Genomic DNA, 15,985 nt, shown 5'->3' on the forward strand with positions numbered 1-15,985 from the left:
AAATATATTTTATAGCCATCATGGGTGGTTTATACTCTTGTTATCCTAGCACTCAGGAAGAAGCAGCAGATGGATCTCTGAAAGTTGAGGCCATCCTGGGTTTACACAGTGAATTCCAGACCAGCCAGACCCTGTCCCAAAAACCAGAATAATCAAAACACAAAACAAAACTCACACACACAAAACACCTTTAGAAATCTGCTGTTATGTGAATAGATTTGCCAGGCAGTGACTGTATCTCAGATAGAAGACAAGTGTTAAAGAAAAGTATTGGAAAATGCCATGCTGCTACTGTAGAGTCCTTTAAGAACTCTATTTAGCCCTTCATATGTGAGCTTCCAGGCACCGTGGTAGCATACTGATGTCTCTGAAATGATAGAGTACCCTGGCACTTATATGACCCACACGTGCCTATGTACATACTGTCCAGCAGGGCCTCAAGCAGAGACCTAGGTTAAGAACATTTCGGTTGCTAAGCCTCCGATGAGTTTGTGGAGCCTAAGATTCTGAAACCATCTTGCTCCATTGTCCCTCAACTGCTGGGTTGTGATGCACGAGCTACATCATCACTGTGTCACTGACGTTTAAAATGCTAACTTCACTGGGCCTATGTTCGAGATGAGCACTTTTCTGTTTCAGTCTTTAGAAGACAGAGCCCCTTTCTCCTCTGTATTGTTGGGTTCTTGGTGAGGTGACAGCCCTTGGTGTTACAGATCCAAGGTCCTGCCTCCACTTCCAGCCTTGGTCATTTTCATGGCATGACGCACCCCACCCAACCCCACGTCTGTCAGCTATGCATCCACATAGGTAGAATGGGTATTGGTGCCAGTCCGACCACACAGATTAAAGGAGCTTTACCCAGCAGAGATGCTTTTACACATTTGAACCCCTTTCCAGACCCCTCACAGAGTTTCTTTTTTGCAACAGACTCCACTCTCGTGCAGTTAAGGTGATTTATTGGTGTCTCCGCTAACCTTGCTACCCTTTCAGTGTGTTCCAGCCATCAGAACTCTTAAGCCCATTCCCTACCAGTGAAGCCATGTGACTTCCTTGTGTTGGCCAACATGTCCTTAGCCACCCTCGTTTTTCTTCAGCTCCTCCACTTTGGCAATATAGATTCTCATGGCATCCATCTTGGACATCCCTTTGTTCACATTCCACGCCTCCCATTTGGCCTTTGCTCTCACATCTGTGGCTGGAGGGACAGGGATGTTACAGTCGCCCTGGGTGGCCTGTTTGTAGAAACTGTACACCAGCAGTTTCTCCTGGTCGCTTACGGGACCCTTCAGCTGCTTGAGGGAAGCGCAGGCCATTTCAAACTCCACTTGGCTCATTGGCGTACCAGAGGCTGAGCCTCTCTGTTCTAAGTGATACCTGGTACTAGAAGAGAGTTGGAAATAAGCAAAGCAGGTGATTGATTATTAGACCTTGGAAAGAAAGGGCAAAGTGATTATGTGTGTGTCTGATAAAGTACAAGTTGCAGCCCTGGAATCCATTCTATTGGTCCTATCCCACAGTACTTTTTCCAGTGTGAGTGCTCTTCAAAGTTACAAAGGCGCCTATGAGCCCTGAAAATGGACGTTGCTGTTGCCTATAGAAGACAGTGCAGCATGAAAAGCATTTGGGTATTTGTGCGTGTCTCAGAGGCTGGACAGGGAGGGGTGAGCCCTGTGGATCCACTGCTGGTTAGCGGGCAGCTCGGGGAAAGGCCATTCAGTAGGGATGAACTTTGGGCGGGAGCTGTCCGGGGTTCCTGGGTGAAGGTGAGAGGTCTGGACTAAGAATTGGACTAAGGAATCAAGAGGACCGATTCCGCCAGGAGCCGGAGTATAGTACCTGAGAGTAGATGGCTGGGAAGCCTAGGGCCGAGAGGGGGCGCTGTGGGCTTGGGCGGCCCGGACGCCGCGAGTTCGTTGAGGAGGAGTACGAGGGGCGCGTGCGCACGGAGCGGCAGCGGGTCAGCGGAGTGCCGCTCGGAAGCTGTGGGCGGGGCTTGTGACGCGCCTGTAGCCCCGCCCTTTATGCCGTGGCGCTGCGTTCGCGGCCTCGGAGTGGGAGGGGCGGTCTAGTCCCGCCGCCAGCTTCGCCGCCATGGACCTAGGTGGGTTCGCGTTTCCCTACTACGGCCCTCGGGCCGCGCCCCGCAATGCACCTCCACGGTGGGCCGAGGCCCTACGCTCCTCCAGTGGCGCTCTTCAGAGCCCGCTCTGGAGATTGGGGGTCTGAGGAGTCTTTGGAGTCCCGCTGCCGCGAGGCCGGCCTCCAACCCGCAGCCCCGCCTCGTGTTGGTCCTCCGTCCCTCGTGGTCTCTTCCCACTGGAAAACAGCGAGCGAATGTAGCCTTGGCGCCCCTGACAGTGCACAGGGCTACTACTGCACGTGTTTCGGAAATGCCGGGCTGGGAGGGACGGACGTCCGGACCGTTCTTCCTTATTGGGTGACTGACGAGTCAGTGAACAAATTTCTTATCAGGGCTCCTGGTCCACGCAGCAGAGATGCTGATACTGCCTTCCTCCCAGAGGCTTGGAGTTTCTTTTTAAGATCACGTGCATAACTGGGCGTCTTATGGTGCCTTGTGCACACCGGTGACCCGCAGCCCTCGCTTGCGCGTGGGGTTGCAGCAGCTGAGGTGGAACTTTTGAATCTGAGTGCTATTTGGTTTGGAGTCTCCTCCCAGGCGAGGACTGGAAGGAGAGCTGTGTTGATAGAAATCTGTGGCCATCTGCCAAGCCTCCCCACCCTGCGAGCTGTACTCTTTAGAGGGTAAGATGGGGAGACTGTCCTGGGAGATACTCCAAGATTTGCAAATAATACACCGTGGAGAAATGTCTTCGTCCCTAGCCAGCTCTTTAGTGTGGAATGGTAGTTTCGTGCCCCGCAGCTGTGAAGTGTTCTGCCTTGGCTTGACTCCGCTGGTTCAGACACCCAGCACAAATTGTGTCTGGGCCCCGAGGATCCCGCTCTAAAACAGGATAATCCTCAAGACATTACTTTGATGATGAAATGATTTTATAGGTGTAAAACTGGGTGTGGTGGCCTATGTCTTAACTGGTACTCTGGAGGCAGACGCAGGAAGATCTCAAGAGTTCTAGGCCAGCCTGGTCTATATAGTTTTGAGCCAGTCCTGGCTACATAACAAGATCCTATCTCGAAAAAAAATGTATGCCACCAAGCCCAGCCCAGTGCCTACCAGAGTAAGCAGTCACTTCCTAGCACCAGCTACTGATAAAGCCTTTCAGTTTCCCCTAGCTATGAACTGAGCCTGCGACTTTGTCGGGCCGCATGTACACAAGTGTCGGAAAGGTACATGTTTGGCGGCAGACATCTGTTCAGCTAAGCTGATAAATACAATAAAATTGAGTTTACAGTCATAAGGGCATGGTGTTGGGGGTAGGCAGAACAACCTGAACCAGAAAGAACCCTGCCACAGCAACCTAGCTCTGAGCCTGACTGCTACTGTGGAAGCCAAGGTGCCCTGCCTTCAGGCCTGGGTTAATAAGCGGGCTGATCCTTGACTTTTTTCTTTCTTTTTCTATTTTGGGTGTGTGTGTGTAAATGGTTATTGGCCAAGAGATTTGCTAGTTGCCTGGAGTCAATATTCCCTCCCCCCCACCCCAGGGGTTGGGAAGGTTTGAGACAGTGTCACCATGTACCTTGGCTGGCCTCACAGAAATCTGCCTCCCTCGAGCTGAGATTAGAAGCATTGGCCACAACTGGCCACTGGAGTCAGTGTTTTTGCTGCTGACCCCGTGGCCAATGAGAACAGGGGAGAGATGTTCCTGGAAGTGTGAGGGACTGAGGGAAGGGTTGGGCATCTCTGGGCCCTGGGAATGAGTGGGGGTTATCAGGAACAGTGACCGTGACCTGTTAGTTGTTACACTCTTGCTGTAGTTTCTAGGCCAAATTACAAACTTTGATAAAGACCTGTGCCCTTTTGTTTCTGCACTGGAGGAGACAAACGAGTGAGGAGACTGGCCCTGCCAACAATTGTGCCTTTAAGTCAGGCTCTTGGTAGTCTGCTTATTGTTGAGATTTCTTTTATAACCCTTCCATTCTCCCATCCGTTTCCAGAAGGTAACAGTTCCAAATTATTTCCAAAAGTGTGATTAGTGTATGTAGTGTGTCATGTGTCATGGTTATACCTTGAAGATTGTAGTCTCACATATGCAGACAGACTCGGTAATGTGTAAAGTCACATTTTTGAGTGACTGATCTTGAATTTAAACCCACTGATTAAACTCTATTGCCTTACTTTAAATGTATCAGTGAATGAATGACCTCTTTCTTGATTCCTTCCATAGAGCCAGAACCTTTAGTAGCTTGTCCTTTTTGACTGGAGGAAACCACTGGGTGAACCTTTTCCCTGTAAGATCCAGAATGGTGAAACCCATTAGCAAGAGTGTACTTAGAAAGAAGGAAGGCAGGGCAAGGGATACAGCTCAGTGGTAGAGCTTGCCTAGTATATATGCAAGGCTCGGCTGGGTGTGATGGCGCATGCCTTTAATCCCAGTGCACAGGAAGCAGAGGCAAGCAGATCTCTGTGAGTTCAAAGCCAGTAAGTTCATAGTGAGGCCCTGTCTCAAACAGAAAAAGTAAAATAAGATAGTAAACAAAACCCCCAAAAGACTGCTCATCGTCCAGTGTTGGTCCTTCCGTCTGTGTCATCACATACAACAGAGCTCAGGTTTTGTTTTGCATTTATTACATTCTGTGTGTGTACTGTGGGTACCATCAGTGGGGGTCAGAAGACAGCTTCTAGGAGTTGGTTCTTTTTTGCTGAATTAGGCTTAGGGATCAAACTCAGGTCATCAGGCTTGGTGCAGATGGTCACTGAGCCATGTCACTGCCCTTTGTCAAGTCTTCTAATGCATACTTGGTGGCACTGTCACCTCAGCAGTCCGGCTTTCCTCGTCACTTTACTGAGGGACCTTAATCACTTCCCTGGTTTCCATCAACTTGTCTGTGTTGGCACTGCCTATACTCACATCAGGCCTTTTCTCCTCAACTCACTCCATTGCTGAAGGACATCACTGTCAGATTCCAAGTAACCAGAACTGAACCTTTCTCCCCTTTAAGTCTGTCTTGGGGGTGGGGGGGCTGGAGAGAATCTCAGTGGTTAAGAACATGTAAGGGTCTTATAAAGGACTTGGAGCTTAGTTCCCAGCACCTGCACCAGGTGGCTCTCAATCACCTGTAACTCTAGCTCCAGAGAATTCAGATAACTAAAATACTTAAAAAGACATTTAGAAGCCTGTTCTGAATCCCTCTCTGCCTGTTTTTAATTTTTTATTTTTTGGGGGGGTATTTTTATTTGTTTTTGTTGTTGTTTTGTTTTGTTTTTTGAGACAAGGTTTCTCTGTAGCTTTGGAGCCTGTCCTGGAACTAGCTCTTGTAGACCAGGCTGGCCTCAAACTCACAGAGATTCGCCTGTCACTGCCTCCAGAGTACTGGGATTAAAGGTGTGCGCCACCACCACCCGGTTCTCTCTCTCTGTTTTTTAGTGGTACGATTGTCCTCCTAATTTTCAGGCTAGAGATCTTGGAAACTGGGTTTTATTCCTCAGTCAAGTTCTTATGACTCCAGCCCTTCGGGACCTCTTACTAACCACGTCTTCTTCCTCTCCCATTGAAGTCAAGTCATCCTTAACCTTGATAATGATAGACAACCAGTGGCTGTTTCTCTTAGCCTCTGCTAAACTTCTGAAAACTTCATTAGCTCTTGGCTTCTCTGTGCAGGACCCGTGAATATCTGTGAGGAAATGACTATTCTGCATGGGGGCTTCTTGATGGCCGAGCAGCTGTTCCACCCTAAAGACCTGGTACAGCTGACAAAGTCTGATTGGGAACATGTGGGGCAGCCCATTGTGGAGGCCTTGAAGGAGATCTCCTCAGCCACAGCACATTCCCAGCCGTTTGCCTGGAAGAAGAAAGCCCTGATCATCATCTGGGCAAAGGTTCTTCAGCCCTCCCCCATCAGTCCTTCTGACACTGACACTCGGTGGCAGGAAGATGTGTTCTTCTCCGTGGGCAACATGATTCCTACCATCAACCACACAGTCCTTTTTGAACTACTTAAGTCTCTGGAAGCTTCTGGACTCTTCATTCAGCTCCTAATGGCCCTGCCTACCACCATTTGCCGCTCAGAACTACAGAACTTTCTGGAACACATGACTATTGATACTTCTTCCAAGGATGTCGCCTTCTTCCTGGATGTCTGGTGGGAAATGATGAAGCACAAGGGTGACCAGCAGGACCCCTTGCTTTCCCAGTTCAGGACAATGGCCCATAAATACTTACCGTCTTCAGACGAGTTTTCCCATCCTCCAAAGAGGTTTAAGTCTGACCCAGATGTGGGTCCCACTATGCCACTGTTGGCCATGCTGCTCAATGGGCTGAAACAAATCCAAAATAGAATTCTGTGCCTCGGCATGAAGTGTTGTGCATTAGCTAACTTGGCTGACATGCTGAATGTGTTTGCACTGATGGAGGATGACCCCCAGGAGGTATCTGCCACCATGTACCTAGACAAACTAGCCACAGTGATCTCTGTATGGAATTCGGACATGCAGAACCCATACCATCAACAGGCCCTGGCCGACAAGGTAAAGGAGGCAGAGCGGGACGTGAGCCTCACCTCACTGGCCAAACTCCCCAGTGAGACTGTTTTCATGGGGTTTGAGCTTATGCACAACCTGCTGCAGGAGTGGGGTACAGAACTGCAAGACATGCTCAACAGCAGTCAGGGGACAAACTATGACACCTACCGGCTGTGTGACAGTCTGACTTCCTTCAGCCAGAACTTGAAGCACTACCTGGATACTGCCAGCATGTCCAAGGAGGAGAGGCAGGTGGTCTGTGAACTGGCTGAGTGTGTCAGGGACTTCCTGAGAAAAACCAGCAGAGTCCTGAATGACAAGGGCCTCGAGGACATCACTGCCTCCATTGCCATGGCCATCATTGAGCAGAAGATGGACCGGCACATGGAAATGTGCCACATTTTTGCTTCTGAGAAGAAGTGGGCCTTTTCAGATGAGTGGGTCGCCTGCCTGGTTAACAACAGGTCTCTCTTCAGAGAACCAGACTTGGTCTTGAGTCTGCTGGAAACAGTGATGGAAGTCATCAACTCTAACAGGGTTATCTCCCAGTCTCAGATCAAGCAGGTGATCTGCTTGACCTTGGAATGTTATGCAGAACTCTCTCTACCAGACAAAAATAAAGTCCTTTCTGGTGTCCTGCATTGTTGGGGACCAAAGGGCCTCTCAGACAGGTTGTCTGTTTACGTGGAGGGTTTTCAGGAAGACCTCAACACAACATTTAACCAGCTCGCACAGAGCAGCTCTGAACAGGGTCTAGCCAAAGCAGTGGCCTCCGTAGCCCGCCTGGTGATCCTCTACCCAGAAGTAGTGGTGAAGAAGATGTGCAGCATAGCTGTGACCAATCTTGGCACTCACAGGTTCCTGGCTCAGATTCTCACTGCCTTCCCTGCGCTCAAGTTCACAGAAACACAAGGGCCAAAGCCACATACCAGTTTCATGGTGTCCTGCCTCAAAGAAACTGTCTGGACAAAGTTCTCTACACCCAAAGAAGAGAAGCAATTTCTGGAGCTGGTGAGCTGCCTGACGAACCCCGTGAAACCTCAGGGAATCCCAGTTGCTGCTCTTCTGGAGCCTGATGAGGTGCTGAAGGAGTTTGTCCTGCCCTTCTTGATGCTGGACATGGAGGAGGTAGGCCTGAGTCTGAAGCTCTTCATCCAGACCCTTGAAGCCAATGCAGGCTTGGAGGAGTATTGGCTGCAAACCTGCTCCCCATTTCCGCTTCTCTTCAGCTTGTGCCGACTCCTGGATAGCTTTAGCAAGTTCTGGCAGCTCCCCCGGGAGAAGCGCTGCCTCACTCTGGACAGCAAGGATCTTGTGATCCACATCCTGAAGCTCCTCTGTGAGATCGTGCTGGCCAATGCAGAGACCTTCTCCCCAGACACCTGGGCCAAGTCCCTGTCCTGGCTCCACCGTAAGTTAGACCAGCTAGACTGGACTGTGGGCCTGAGACTGAAGAACTTCTTTGAAGGACACTTCAAGTGTGAGGTGCCGGCAACTCTTTTTGAGATCTGTAAGCTCTCTGAGGCCCAGTGGACCTCTCAGGCCCATGAAGGGTATGGGCCTGGCACGGGGCTTCTTGCCTGGATGGAGTGCTGCTCCATCTCCAGCAGCATCTCTGAAGAGATGCTCTCCCTCTTAGTGGTGGATGTGTGCAATCCCGAGGAGGTCAGATTATTTAGCAAGGGCTTTCTGGTGGCGCTGGTACAAGTCATGCCTTGGTGTAGTCCCCAGGAATGGCAGTACCTTCAGCAGCTGACAAGGAAGCTGCTGGAGAAACAGCTCCTTCATGTCCCTTATAGCCTGGAGTATATTCAGTTTGTTCCCCTGCTCAACCTGAGGCCCTTTGCCCAAGAGCTCCAACTCTCTGTTCTCTCATTGAGAACTTTCCAGTTTCTCTGCAGCCAGAGCTGTTGTAACTGGCTTCCTATGGACGGTTGGAGCCATGTGGTCAGACTCCTCTGTAGCAGTCTGACCAGTATCCTGGATGCAATCAGGCTGATGCAGTTGGAGGGCCCCTGGGCCCAGGGACAAAAGGGGGACCTGACTCAGGAAACCCTGTTTGTGTATACCCAGATGTTCTGTCATGTTCTGCATATCATGGCCATGCTCCCCCAGGAGGTCTGTGAGCCCCTGTACGTGCTGGCTTTGGAAATCCTTACCTGCTATGAAACCCTAAGCAAGACCAACCCTTCTGTCAGCTCCTTGCTCCAGAAGGTCGATGAGCAGCGCTTCCTAAAATCTATAGCGAAGAACATTAGCCCCGAGGAGCGGCGTCAAACCCTATTACAGAAGATCAACAACTTCTGACCTGTGGAGGGCAGAACAGATGCTATACCTCCAACATGGTGTTTCTGCGGGGCCCAGAGCTGAGAACAGACCTGACGGTTACTGAGGTGTGCACACGATGAAAGGAACAGAGCACTGTGGAGAAAGTAGTTTCTTAGGGATTTGCCACATACTACAATAAAACTCTTTTGGGTTTCATCTTGTCTTGAGCCTTTCTCAGAAGTTTGGGCTTAAATATGCTTTAGAGTTAGGCTTAGGTAATCTTTAAGATCAAGTCAAGCCAGTGGGGCAGGTGTGGGAGTGCACACCTGAGACATCAGCCTTTGGGAGGCTGAGGGTGGCAGCCTGGACGGCATAGTAAGATCTGAACGTTTAAAAAAGTCCAGCTGGGGAGGAACATGTTTGTAACTGAAATTCTCCACCTAGATTTGGCAGTAAGCCCAAAGGTGGAGCTACCTAGTAGGAAAAAAAAAATACAAGGTTCTATGTTCTTTTCACTGAGGCCTCTCAGTGTCTTTTCAGCTAGGCTTGGTAACAGTACACTCCTATAATCCCAGCATTTGGGTGGCTGAAGTAGAGGGATCTTAAGTTCAAGGCCAGCCTGGGATTGCTAGTAAGCATTTTAGTATTTCATCTTTTTTTCCAAGGTTTTCTCAAAAAAGGGACACATGTGGAAAGGGACTCATTTGGCACTGGTTCTAACTTATGTGCCAGAGAGGCCTGTACCTTTGTGAGAGACTCTAACAAGAAACACTGTTAGGGTTAACCATCCATTCAGCACACCCAGGTGAACAGCTGATACCCTGGAGGTGGGGTGTAATTATCTTCTGCCTGGAGAGGCACCTTGGTTTTGATGAATGAATGGCAGAGGTAACAATGCATGTAGAAGCATAAAAAAAAAAAAGAGTTTCTAGGGTGGTATTACACAACTCTTAAGAACTGGTTAGGGAGGTATCATTTAGGGGGATGAGAGAAAAGGTCCCATCACCTCCTGCATATCCACACCCTCATTTTAAATGGCTTACTACTTTTCTCCCACCTAAAGTAAACTGTTCTGTGGTTAACAGGTAGGCTTCTGCCCTCCCAACTCCTAATTGGAATTCACCAGGGGAAGAAGTTACAAGTGAACACTGAGCTTGAACTCTGGGCACACTCTGAGTCCTTTGGTACCTTGAACCAACATGTTGGACTAAGGTATGAGTAAGGCCTGCCTGGAGTCAGTCACATTCCATGATTAGACTAGGAAGTATCCCACACAGCAGTCAGTCCGGCTGGATCTCAGGATGTTTGAGGAAGCCAGTGCCAATACACTTAACAATAAACAGAATTTAGTGCAATTTAATCACCACATGGATGACTTACGGATACACTGACAGTAAACAAAACACAAAACAGCATTTTTATGGTTTTTTAAGTGGCACCTATTAAAAACTGAAACTCAAAATTTGAGACAACCATCCAGTCCTTTAAAAGTCCATGGACAGTGAATTATAAGGCACTTGTAGTGTTTTTGCTGCCACTTGGAAGTGGTAGCAGGTCCTCTCATACCCAGCCTGTGGCGAGGGATGATCCTGCTGTACACGGCTACCACGTTGGTCCACAGGACATGTTCTGGCCAGCTTGGCTGCCCTCGTGTCCTCTAGTCTTCTGTGGCTAAATGGCTGCACATTCAACACAGAAATGGGTCTCTTCAGGAAGTGCTAGAACACTGGCCTGGCTGAGACCTCAAGGGTCAGGGTGGACATCTGTATCAGCTTTGAATTAAAAAGGCAGTGTCAGAGTGGGATGACCCAGTAATCCACTACAGAAGCCATCACTCTACTTTGTCCCTGGAGTTTTAGGCCAGCTTTCTATGTGGGCACAGAAAACTGGGTATGAGAGGCTGTGCGAAAAGGGGAATGGTGTTGGTGAGTGCTTGCAACAAGCTCCCAAGTTTGTGCTACTGGTCTTTATACAAGTCAGCCAGCAGAGCTACAGGCCTCTGCTGGCCTCCTGACCTACTCAAGTGCTTCAGGTTCCCAGCCCTGCCTCTTGCCCATTGTCAGTGAGCCCTTCTGACTGGAAGTCAGTAGGATGAGAATTCATTGTTATATACAGATGAGAGGACCAGGGCTGTCTGGTAAACAGTAAAAGACTACACACCCACAATGGTTTTCCTAGTGTTGGAAAAAATGACACTATTTCAAGAACCAAGCTGTCACTTGCTTTTGGCCCAGTATTATGGATGTTGCCCTGAGTGAGGATAGCAGTGCTTCACCTCCCAGAGCTCTTACCATAGGCCCAAGGAAGGCTCCTCAGGCTTGCATTAAAACTACTTTGCTGCAGTGGAGGTTTGACAGGATCCAAGTTACCACTGGGGGGAACAGGGGAGTGCTTTTGCAAAAGGAGCAGGTTAGAAGGGGAAGGAACCAGGGATTCTTAAGAAAACCTCAAATCCAGAGGCTCATCAATATCCAGAAGGCAGAAGCTCCGCCAGGCACAATTTGGTCCTTGGAATACTGAGTACAGGCAGCAGCTAGTGTGAGAACCTGACTCCTGGGAGTAATTAACCATTCTTTTTGGCTTTGGCAGTGTCAAAGAGCCGGGCTGCCTTCCTGCACAGCAGTGAGAACCAGTAGAGCTGGGGAGAGATGAGGATGGCATTGGCCACGTTGCAGTGTAAAGGGATATTAAATGGTACTCGGAGCAGGCTTATTCCTTTGTGTTGGGCATAGGACCAGTACATGAAGGGGAAAAGAAGGATCCGGCAGAACAGAAAGGTGGTCAGCGTGAGGATTCCGTTGACCTTGTAAAGGAGGGTATGCTGCTGCTTTAGCTGCAGAGAAAAACAAGGAGAATGCAAGGTCACCAAGAGTATGGGTCATCAGGCATGGAACCCAGCCTCACCACAGTCAAGCAGGTTCTTGCACTAGTCAAGGCCCATGGTGCTAAATTGCTGGACACTTGGACACACAAAAGCAGGTATACAGGCCCATGCATGTGCTTTTGGTGGCCAGATGTTGGGTGCCATCCCCTCACTCTGTGGACAGGGTCTCTTACTGAACCCAGAGCTCACCCTTTCCGCCAGGCTGCTCACACAGCCATGCCGGCTTTTACAAGAACCAAGCTGTCACTTGCTTCTGGCTTGGTATTAATGGATGTTGCCCTGAGTGGCTGGAGGGGGATAACACTGCTTTGGTGCAGCAAGCTGTCTTGCCCACCGAGCTGTTTTCTCAGTCACCATCTACAGCTTCGTAATTTTACCAAAAGTGATGCTGGATTTGACCTAAGCTACCCTCTTATAGGTGTATAAAAACAAGTGACTAAATTGTTGCCAGGTGCCTGTGTAACTCGGGTCAGATCAAGTCTCATCTGCCTGGTTTGGATGACGACATAACCTGTCTCCTAGCACTGAGATCTCTCCACGGCAGTGCAGGGTCTCTTCCCCCCCCCCCCCCCCCGCCTCACATCTGCTGCTTCACTCATACGCACCTGAATCAGAACTCTGCCCAGTGACACAAATGGAGTACTCAGTTCTGCCGTGAAGATGCAGCCGACAAAAAAATCTCCAAGTTCTCCCCTGAGCTTCTGCAGAAAGAAGAAAAGGCACTGAGAGGTCCTGGTTAAGAAAGCACCAGTAGGAAAATCCTAACTAAGGCTATAGGAAAAAGAACCACGATACCCTGAAGGGAGAAAGCTGGTAACAGGCAAGTGGCCATCCAGTTAGTAACCTGTTGCTTCCCTGGCAATCACTTGGAGAGGATCCAAAGACAAAGGCAGACAGGCTCACTGAGTCCTACAGCAGGCTTCATCTGATTTTAGCGATAACAGGGAGGAACTCTGTAGCCTGCTTCTGTGTGTCAAAGGCACTGGGCTTGTTCAGCACAACAAAGTATGTGCTGGAAGGCAAAGTCCTTACCAAATGGAGTACTTTTTTTTACTTCCTAAAGTAGCAGCCTACCTGATGGAACAACCTCTCAATAGCACTGGGATAAGAAGACTTGGAGCAAAAGAGATGGCTCAGCTGGTAAAGGCAATGGTCTGTAAGCCTGACGACTTCAGTCTGACCCCCATACCACCTATTGGACCCATATGGTACGAGGAGAGAACTGGCTCTTCCAAGTTGTCCCTTGACTGCCACCCTTGTGCCAATACATAGACATACAAAATAAGAAAATAGAATGCTGGTTGTGGTAGTGCATGCTTTTAACCTCAGCACTCAAGACACAGGAAGATTGCTACACAGTTGAGAACAGCCTGGTCTGCATAGTGAAACCCTGTCTCAAAATTAAACAGATAGGGCCGGACAGATGGCTCATGGTTAAGAGCACTTGCTACTCTTCCAGGGGACAAGTTTGGTTACCAGCACCCACGTCAGGCAATTCAGAACTAATTAGATTTCTAGCCACTTCTGACCTCCACAGGTACTTGCACATTCACTTAAATGAAATAAAGCAAGTAATCTCTAAAAGAAATGTTGAAGCCTCTTGGTAGTGCAGGCCCATAAAACTGGAGTGGGAAGACTACAAGTTCAAGGCCAAGCTGAGCAACTTAGACTGTCTCAAAACAGTAAAGAGAGAGCTGGGGGTAGAGATGAGGGGAAGACCGCTTTCCTAGCATGAGTGAGGCGCTAGTTTAATTACTTGTACTAAAAACAAATAATAAAAAAAAACAAGCCTGAAAACAGCTCAGGGGTTAAGAGCATTGGCTGCTCTTCAAGAGGACCCAGGTTTAATTCTCATCACCTATATGGTGGCTCAAACCATCAATAACTCCAGTTCCAGGGAATCAACAGTTCTGGCCTCTGCAGCCTCCAGGCAAGCAAGTAGTACACAGACATACATGCAGGCAAAACACCTATACACATACAATAGAAACAAATCTTTTAAAAACTAACAGTGATGGCCAGGAGTCACAAACATTTCAGGTGATATGGTTTTCCTCCACTACTTGCATGGAAGACTGAACCCAACGAAGTAAAGGAGGGCCAGCATAGTACGAAAGGGAAGAAAGGGCTCCCCAACTCCTACGGAATGACCAAGGCACCCGGCTCAGTGATGGAATGGCTGGCTGAGGCTGCTGTCCTGAGAGGCCATACCTGTGAAACAGGTACAAGGACAAACAGGATGACCGCATGATGTGTGACCATTAGGCGGTTTTCAACCAGGAAGTTGCGGAAAATGGTGGCACGTCTGAGTTTCTGGTCTCTGGTTCGGCACCATTCACAGAGGTACATGGCATAGCAGTCATAGATCATGTATGGGATCAGAAACCAGACATACTCTCTGGCAAGCCAGTGCCTAAAAGAAAGCACAGGGAGAGAGAATAGCCCGGATGTCAATGCAGCACAAAGCCAGTCTCCTCTCTGGTGCTCTTCTCTTCTCAGTCGACCATTACTTTGGACAGTTCACAGTGACGAGGGTGAGACAGTTAAGGAGGGGGTCTCTAAATTACAAAGCAAATTTATGAGGGTTGAGAGTAGAAGCAGGAATCCACTCTGCCTGTATACACGTGTGGTTTACTGTAACCAGGTGCCTGGCTCAGCTACTTATCTACAGTAGACTTCAAGCATTTTGATAGAAACTGACTTTGATGGAGATAAACTTCCAAATGATTCAGCAGCTCCACCAAGGAACTGGTTTGGAAGGCGTTTTAAATCACAAGTCCAACCTTTCCAGTTTAACTCCTCAGTTGCTCAACAACTGGAGTTTCAGAGTTCTCGATCTACACATTTTCTCTTTCTTCTCCATGCCCCACTGTAGAGTTTGTAGGAAGCACCCGGCCATGTTATTTCCTTTCCTATGGTTAACCCTGAGTTCCATTCATTCATAAAAGGATGCCTGGGACTAGTTAGATGGCCTAATGGGCTAATATGCCTGATGACCCCTGAGTTCAATCTCTAGGACCCACATGGTGGAAGGAGAGAATCAATTCCTGCAAGTTGTCTGACCTCCACAAGTACAACATGGTTTGCATGTACACATTAAATGAATAAATTTACTTAATTTTTTTTAAATGTATGTCTAGAAATGGGCTTGGACTGCAAGGACCACATTACAGCAACTAAATAGCAAAAGAGGCTGAGACAAAAGATGTTAATTTCCTCGACTGATTTGGAACATATATGTGTTCCTATTAATTTGCCCAGTATGAGTGAAGCATTTGCTGAGCTAAAATGATTGTGTTACTGTTCTAGCATACACAGGAAGGACTATGCCTGTACTTACCAACATCATGCAGAAACTTAAAGAAATACTTAAAGTAGAATCTGTCCTATGCTAGAGAGGATTAGATCCACATAGTACATTTTTGAGCGATTGTATTAGAAGAGGAAATGCGCTGTACAGTTCTCAGACTACCTAACCCTCAGGCCACTTGCAGTACTTGTGAAGCGCTCCCCAGAGAGTCTAAATCCATGTCTAGGATCCAGTCTGTACTTTTTCACCTTGTCTCGGGTGATTTCCCAAGGAGCCAGTCCACTGAACAGCAGAACTGGGAATCTAGGGAGGGTACCATGTGAGAGTCTACTCCTGAACTAACTCCACACTTATCACAACATGGCTCAGTTAAAAAAGAATGGAATAAAGGCAAGTAAATAGTAATGGCACATATACTACACTTGTAGGCAAACTGATTAGCCAGCTTCTATCTGGGCCCAGATATCCAAGACCTATTCTAATGCCCATCAATGGACTCATTGCTTCTTAGAGCCATTTCAAGTAAAATAACTACCAAGAGCAGGCATGGTGGCCCACGCCTTTAATCCCAGCACTGAGGAGGCGGAGGCAGGTGGATCTCCATTGAGTCTGAGGCCAGTCCAAACTACAGAATGAGACCGTGTCTCAAAAGGAAGAAGAGACATTGAGAGGACAAACTGGAAATGGTGACAGCGCGATCAATCCCAAGTAAGATCCCAGGCCACCATGAGACAGTTTTGTTCTCTCTGGTTTGCAGGGTAGAAAATCAGGAAAAGCTATCCAACTTTCTCTGGACGCCTGCCTGTCCTTTAAACTTCTCTGGAAGAAAAAGAGTGGTTCAAAGAGCCAAGTGGGAAGATAAATAAATAAATACAAACATCTTGGTGTGGTGGCACATATCTGTTATTCTGCCCGTGGGAGACAGATG

General features: G+C 48.4%; 3 protein-coding genes across 6 annotated transcripts in view; 1 reads left to right on the forward strand and 2 right to left on the reverse strand.

Moving 5' to 3' along the window:
• Positions 1-939: 939 nt before the first annotated feature.
• On the reverse strand, positions 940-1,973 carry LOC146893074 (diazepam-binding inhibitor-like 5). Its single transcript, XM_085695351.2, has 2 exons — positions 1,837-1,973; positions 940-1,380 (listed from the first exon to the last, which is right to left on the reverse strand). The coding sequence occupies exon 2, from the start codon at positions 1,332-1,334 to the stop codon at positions 1,071-1,073; it is 264 nt and encodes an 87-aa protein (XP_085551477.1). The 5' UTR covers positions 1,335-1,380; positions 1,837-1,973; the 3' UTR covers positions 940-1,070.
• Positions 1,974-2,006: 33 nt separating this feature from the next.
• Gemin4 (gem nuclear organelle associated protein 4) lies at positions 2,007-9,079 on the forward strand. Of its 2 annotated transcripts, none has more exons than XM_085695342.2 (2): positions 2,007-2,101; positions 5,736-9,079. In XM_085695342.2, exons 1-2 carry the CDS (start codon positions 2,092-2,094, stop codon positions 8,900-8,902), a joined length of 3,177 nt encoding a protein of 1,058 aa, XP_085551468.2. In that variant the 5' UTR covers positions 2,007-2,091; the 3' UTR covers positions 8,903-9,079. The 2 variants fall into 2 exon arrangements, with proteins under 2 accessions (XP_085551468.2, XP_085551469.2); XM_085695343.2 differs by lacking the exon at positions 2,007-2,101 and adding an exon at positions 2,207-2,763.
• Positions 9,080-10,203: 1,124 nt separating this feature from the next.
• Tlcd3a (TLC domain containing 3A) overlaps positions 10,204-15,985 on the reverse strand; it is a 28,113-nt gene continuing 22,331 nt past the window's right edge. For 2 of the 3 annotated variants that reach the window (XM_085695349.2, XM_085695348.2), the window contains 3 exons: positions 13,959-14,160; positions 12,353-12,448; positions 10,204-11,696 (listed from right to left, as the gene is read on the reverse strand). In XM_085695349.2, coding sequence (XP_085551475.1) covers positions 11,427-11,696; positions 12,353-12,448; positions 13,959-14,117 — 525 coding nt within the window. In that variant the 5' untranslated portion in view covers positions 14,118-14,160 and the 3' untranslated portion in view covers positions 10,204-11,426. The remainder of the gene's footprint in view (positions 11,697-12,352; positions 12,449-13,958; positions 14,161-15,985) is intronic. The other variant, XM_085695350.2, reaches the window with a different exon arrangement.

Source organism: Myodes glareolus, chromosome 9 (assembly GCF_982192425.1).
Source record: "Myodes glareolus chromosome 9, mMyoGla1.1, whole genome shotgun sequence".
NCBI lineage: Eukaryota > Metazoa > Chordata > Mammalia > Rodentia > Cricetidae > Myodes > Myodes glareolus.